The following is a 6,428-nucleotide window of genomic DNA, read 5'->3' on the forward strand; positions in this document are numbered from 1 at the left end:
TATTAAGTAAGCAAGCATTAACAACCTAGAGTCAGCCCTGTCATTTTTGCTCTTGAGTAAATTGGGAAATGCCCTTGGTTGTCCTGTACTTTCAGCCACCTGGAATGGAGAACACCAAAGGTAGGGAAGGGATCTCCAGGGATGAGCAGGCGTGGAGCCAGCAGGGATAGGGAGGAAGACTGACCGCGAGTGAGTGCTGAGCAGAGAGAAGGGTCGTTCTTGGCTGGCATCAGGCCCAAGAGAGTCAAGAAGGGGGGATGAAAGAGAGAGACGGGAGAGAACAGTGGTGGGGCTGTAAATTGACCTCCGCGTGGCAGAAAATAAAGTTGGAAGAATTGACTGGTGCAGACAGCCAGGGCCCTGCAGCAGGGGCTGGAGAGTAAACTGAGGACCCCTCCCCTTTGTGATTCAGCCAAGCGTCAGGCTTGGTGGGGTCACTTGCCTCTGCTGCCTGAGCTAAGGCTCTGCTAAGCTGGTCCTGAGAACATACTTCATGCTTAACTTCAGGGATTTGGCTCTAGTGTTCTCACTCTATGCTGAGAATGAAAGAAACACGGCCTAGGAAAGGAAAACCCCACAGCACGGAGCACCTCCTGCGGCGGCGGCAGCACACCTGGAGCCCCGCTCCCCTTCCTGCTGCATTTGGGTCTGCCATTAGAAGAGCCATTGCAACTGCCAACAGTCAGGTCACGTTTCTTCTTTGTTTATGGACCATCTTTTCACTGAGAAGAAGCTATTCCGTTCAGGGATTTCATAGAGCTTCTCCAGACTCTTCAAACACTCGTGATTGGGTCCAAGTTGTAGCTCCAGTGGCAGACTCCAATTTGGGAGATCATTAAGAACCTTGCAAACCCTTGTGAGAAGCCTGTCCCTGGTCTTGTTTTCCAGCCTCTGCCTTTGTGGGAGGGGCGGTGTGACAGCCACGTGTTTGTTTTGCTGGTTCTGCCTGTATGCACTCCAAGCCATGCGTTTCACATACAGTAAATGGCATCAAGACATTGGCAAGAACCGTATGGGCGTCTTACAGTGTCTTAGTGACATCAGAGCCTTTTCTCTTCCGTGATATTGCCTCTTTGGGAAATGGAAGCCATCTACCAAAATTGTGTTTTACCAGAGCCGCAGGAGCTCATGGTCAAGGCTTTGTGACCATCAGAGTTGTTAGGAAGGTTAACCAGACAAGATAAATGACAGACCGGACATTGTCCCATCAGGCCAGTGTGGAGTTTCTTCATCAAACATGCACGCACCTCTCCCTGCCTTATCTCGGCATCTGCGAGCCTATCGTTTGGATGATGTAAAATCCATACATGTTGTGATGAGACCTTAAAGGTGATCTAGTTAAGTCTCATGTATTAAAAAATAAAAAGTGATCTAGAATCCAGGACAAGGTTAAAATTAATTTCATATCTACACATTTTTTTTTTTTAAAGAATAACTAACGTTAGCTTTCTCCATTGAGCCGTGTGAGGTAACTATCGCCAGCCTCTCTCAGTTACCTCACATGGTAATCTTGGACACATTCAAGCCCTGGATAGTTCTGTCTTTTCATATCCAAGCGATACAGTGCGGCCTCTAAGGTACACTCTGGCAGAAACAGTCATGCCATCCGAATATTTTCTCTGTATATTAAAAACAAGTCACCCTTGGCTTCCCAGATAAAGAAAACGTTTGGTAGGAGTTCTATGCCTGGCTCAGATCCTTAAAATTATAAATTGCCTAACTTTGCATATGCTGATTTTCCTGGATTGCTTTGTGTGTTAAAAGAGCTCATGCCTGGGAAGGGCTGGCATTAGGGGGAGGAGGGCAGGTGGAGGAGAGGAAGTTGTACCGGTAACTTTTTAAACGAATGGCAAAAAGACCTTTTCTCTCTTAGATTTCTTTATTGAGTCCCTGGGATCCTATAATAGATTGTAAGATACGCCTTTTTTCATTCCTTTTTAAGAAAAAAGTCAGCCCAATGTATTACTTTCCCACTGCCCAGCTGACTCCACTTTGCACAGGGTCTGTTCCATGTGCCGCATTTTCCCCGTGGGGCTGTTGTTTGCAAATGTCTCTCTTTAGTGTGGATTTTAAGGCATGGGTCTTCCCCACTGGCCCCCCACCCCATTTCATATTACATCCACTCTTCTTCTTTGCAGGCAAATGAGATGCTGCTGAGCGGGCGGAAGCTGACGGCGCAGGAGGCGTGTGGCAAGGGCCTGGTCTCCCAGGTGTTTTGGCCCGGGACGTTCACTCAGGAAGTGATGGTTCGCATTAAGGAGCTTGCCTCGTGCAACCCAGTTGTACGTCTAATTGTTTCTGTTACACGTTACTTTTTAAAAAATAGAACCTTTTCCCCCAGAGAACTCACAAATTTGCCATTATTCCTAAGTCCTTCACGTTTGTTCTCAGCAGAGCACCTTCCCTTGAAGTCCCACCAGAAGCTACTCCTGCCACTACTGCCCCTATGCTCGCCTTGCCTTCCCTTTGCAAATACTCAAGAACAACAGAAATGGACTTCAGTCTGAAATGTTAGCAAGTTAGCAAATGTCCTGTGAAAGTCGACAACAACCAACATGGATACAATTCTTTACTGTTTCCAAAACCTCTCAGTCACATTATTAGCCTCTCCCCACATTCTCCTCAGTGGACCTAAGGTGGTGGTGGCGGCGGTGGTGGTTTGTAAGATGGAGTCTCACTCTGTCGCCCAGGTTTGAGCGCAGTGGGGGGTGATCTCGGCTCACTGTAGCTTCAGCTTCCTGGGTTCAAGTGATGCCTGTGCTTCAGTCTCCCAAGTAGCTGGGACTGCAGACACGTGCCACCACGCCTGCGCTATTTTTGTGTTTTTAGTAGAGACAGAGCCTTACCATGTTGGCCAGGCTGGTCTTGAACTCCTAACCTCAAGTTGATCTACCTGACTTGGCCTCCTGAAGTGCTGGGATTATAGGTGTGAGCCTCTGTGTTTGACCTCCTAAGTTTTTGTTGAGTAAATATGCTGAATAGGCCAGGCATGGTAGCTCATGCCTATAATCCCAGCACTTTGGGAGGTCAAGGCAGGCGGATCACTTTACCTCAGGAGTTTGAGACCAGCCTGACCAATATGATGAGACCCCGTGTCTACTAAAAATACAAAAATTAGCTGGGCTTGGTGGCGCACACTTGTAATCCCAGCTACTCAAGAGGAGAATCACGTGAACCCAGGAGGTGGAGGTTGCAATAAGCCAAGATCGCACCACCGTTCTCCAACCTGTGCAACAGAGTAAGACCCTCTCAAAAAAAAAAAAAAATCATACAAATAAATTTTTTTTAAATGCTGAATAATAGTCTTCCAACAAAATTTCATTTGGCAAATTACAGGATGTGAAATGTTTAATATTAACTGACACAACTCTCATCTGAACTGTCTTAGGCAGACAAGCAACCCTCATTATGAAAATTGCATTTTGTTTCGAAAATCCCCTCAGCAGGCACCCTCAGAGCTTTCACTGGGCATCAGCAGAGCAGATGTCCAGTTCAGGGGTCCACGCCAGCATGCGGCAGTGGCATGAGGCCGAGGCTGGGTCAGGCCCAGGTGCCAACAGCCCAACTCTCCTTTGAAATAGCTTAACAGCCGTTTTGAAGTTAAGAATGTACCCAGTGTCTGTCTAGTGGGGAGTGTGCTTTATACCTGCATTAGGCCCGACACATATTGTGAGAGAATATCTGGTAACCTTTTCAACAGGTGACTGCTGGAATTGGATGATTGCCTCCACCTGTGGAGGCACGAGGGGCCCGTGTCTGCCAGCGTGCACCCTGCTCACTAGCTGCTTGTTTTCCGGTGCAGGTGCTGGAGGAGTCCAAAGCCCTTGTGCGCTGCAACATGAGGCTGGAGCTGGAGCAGGCCAACGAGAGGGAGTGTGAGGTGCTGAAGAAAATCTGGGGTTCGGCGCAAGGGATGGACTCCATGTTAAAGTACTTGCAGAGGAAGATTGATGAGTTCTGAGTGTCGGGTTGCCCACCAGTGACACCAGGATTCGGCTGAGCAGAAAAACACCACTGGCTCCAGTTGCCCTGATCCATTCTCACAGCCGGAAACAAGCTCACTCGTAGCTCACGCTTGGAAGCAGGACTGGGAACATCCACGCTATTTATTATCGGGGAGTTTTAAAAGTACTGTAACTTTAAAATAAATAACTACAAAGCTTCTTTATCCAAACGTGATTATTTTATACTTATATACACGCAAGTGTAAAAGTATAAAGGTGAGCACTAGACTGCTCTTAGAAGCTCTCATTTGTGTTTTCTTTGGCTAGTACTGTATAAAAAGCAGAATTGTGTTTCATTGGTTTGGGATGACAGAAAAGTCTGGAATGATGTTGGTTTTCCTCATTTATTCCTTCTGGAACACAAAATCTAAAGGGGTTATTAGCCAGCCTCGCCTCCCCTGCCCCACATAGAGAGACAGAGTGATCTGAGGCACTGGCTTTTTTTCCAAGAAGTTACAGATACCTCAGATTTGGAAACTCTAAATCAAAAGACGTAGCTTCTAGGATAAATAATTCTGATGAAAAATCCACCGAGGAGCATACCCCTAAACCAGACATATGCTTAGGATTCATGCTGAGATAGATACCAGTTGGTTTCCCCATCTTCTTTAAATACATCCAGTTCTTACCCAGTTAACATGAAGAAACCACTGTCTCTAGAAGAAAGCTTGTTTTGCAGTATTAGTGAATCACTGAATAGCTTAAGTACGACTATCTAAGTTATAAGTTAGTCTTTAGTGGGTTTTAAATAGTTTTTCTGACCCTTTTGAAAAATAACTACATAAGTGCTTCTTGTTGCTGGGTGAGAAATACTACTTTATAGACAGTTCTGGTTTTCTATTCGCAGGTATGATTGATGTATTACACCAAAATAAAGTATTTTTATGTTTATAAAGTGTAATTTTTAGATTCACTTAGAATATATTTAATAAGTTAAAATTATTTTGGCACACTATTAAATGCAAAAACTCCTTTCAAAACAAAAAAGAACTACCTTATATTCAACATTTAATGTTCTTGGTCTCTGCTTTGATGTCTATACAATATACTGAGTTCAGTATGGTGTCCAGGAGTGCCCTGTGTGGATAGACAGGTGCATTCCTTCAGGAGTGGGTACTGATTCCAGACTACAGATGCCTAGTATTAGGCTTCTGAGCTTGCAATCATATTGAATGTATGAAGAGCGAAATAAAATCAAATCCTTATTTTTGTACAGTTTTGAAGTTTATACTTAGAACTGACCACCTCCCCAGCCACGTGGAGAGCTGTACAGTGTGTAAATCTGCCTTTATCTTGGATTGATTGGTACAGTATTTTTGCATCTGTGGGACCTACCTTTTCGTTCAGTAGTTTGAACTATATATAAACTGTACAATCTGTAAAGTTTTTATAGAATAAATATTCAGCTGTGAAAACTGGTTAAATAAAACTAATATTTCTTAACACAGTTGAAGTGTTTCTCTGATTCTTCACTTGTGAGGTTTCTTTTCTCATGGGGGCGTTTTCTCTCTTTTTTCTTTCTGTGAAATATATGTGTGTAAAGCACCTGTACAGTTTGATGGAATGAACACCTCCGTGACTATCACCTAGGTAGGACCTAGAATATGACAAGTATCCTCCCTGGTCACCTTCACCTAAGTGACCATTTCCTGAATTTGCGTCAGTCATTTACTTCTCCTTCAAAGAACTTATTCCTAAAGTTCTTATTGCTTTTAGTTCTACATGTTTTGACCTTTATATCATATCACAATAAGCTTCTGTGACTGACTGACTTCAGTCAGTGTTATGTTTCAGAATTGTAACTTACCCCTCCTCTACCCAAACCTGTAATGTGGCTGTTTTCACTCCTGTTGTACAGACAAGGAACTTGAAGAATTAAGCATTTGCCCAAGGTCACGTAAGTAATTTGGTCAGGAGCAGTACCAAGCTTTTATCCGAGGTTGATGCGGCAAAGTACATATTCTGGCAACGACACCAGGATGCCAATGTTGTAGAATTTACAAATAGAGAACTAACTCAGTAAAATCTCCCGAAGTTGTGTGTTTCCATCATCCGAGACTTTGCATCCTCTGGGTCTTGTGAGCCACCTCCCGTTTTTCTGAAGCAAACCTTCCACTTTTCAGCTTCTTGCACAAGAACTGAGCCCAACTAGAAGTAGCACTGGTGACAACTGGCGAAATTCTTGTTTTGTGCCTGGTGTGGGTGAGCAGGAAAAGAAACGTGACTGCTCAGATTGGTGAAAGTCTCGGTCCAACTTTAGAGGAGAGTTTAAAAAATATAAAATATTTTAAATTTTAAAAAATATTTAAAAACCTGTCAAATATGAAAATCCTGGACCCAGCAACTGCATCTATAAGGATTCATCTTAAGGACCGAGTGGTTATAGGAAATACGCCAGTAAAGATACGTATGCAATTAAGTTCA

At 44.1% G+C, this 6,428-nt stretch overlaps 1 protein-coding gene across 3 annotated transcripts in view; it reads left to right on the forward strand.

Moving 5' to 3' along the window:
• The window catches only part of CDYL (chromodomain Y like), a 179,537-nt gene extending 174,083 nt beyond the window's left edge, over positions 1 to 5,454 (forward strand). For 2 of the 3 annotated variants that reach the window (XM_017514650.2, XM_037733484.1), the window contains exons 6-7: positions 2,139 to 2,282; positions 3,803 to 5,451. In XM_017514650.2, coding sequence (XP_017370139.1) covers positions 2,139 to 2,282; positions 3,803 to 3,961 — 303 coding nt within the window. In that variant the 3' untranslated portion in view covers positions 3,962 to 5,451. Of the gene's footprint in view, positions 1 to 2,138; positions 2,283 to 3,802 lie in introns of all 3 variants that reach the window. The other variant, XM_037733485.1, reaches the window with a different exon arrangement.
• The last annotated feature ends 974 nt before the right edge of the window (positions 5,455 to 6,428 follow it).

Source organism: Cebus imitator, unplaced genomic scaffold (assembly GCF_001604975.1).
Source record: "Cebus imitator isolate Cc_AM_T3 unplaced genomic scaffold, Cebus_imitator-1.0 Scaffold531, whole genome shotgun sequence".
NCBI classification, from domain to species: Eukaryota; Metazoa; Chordata; class Mammalia; order Primates; family Cebidae; genus Cebus; species Cebus imitator.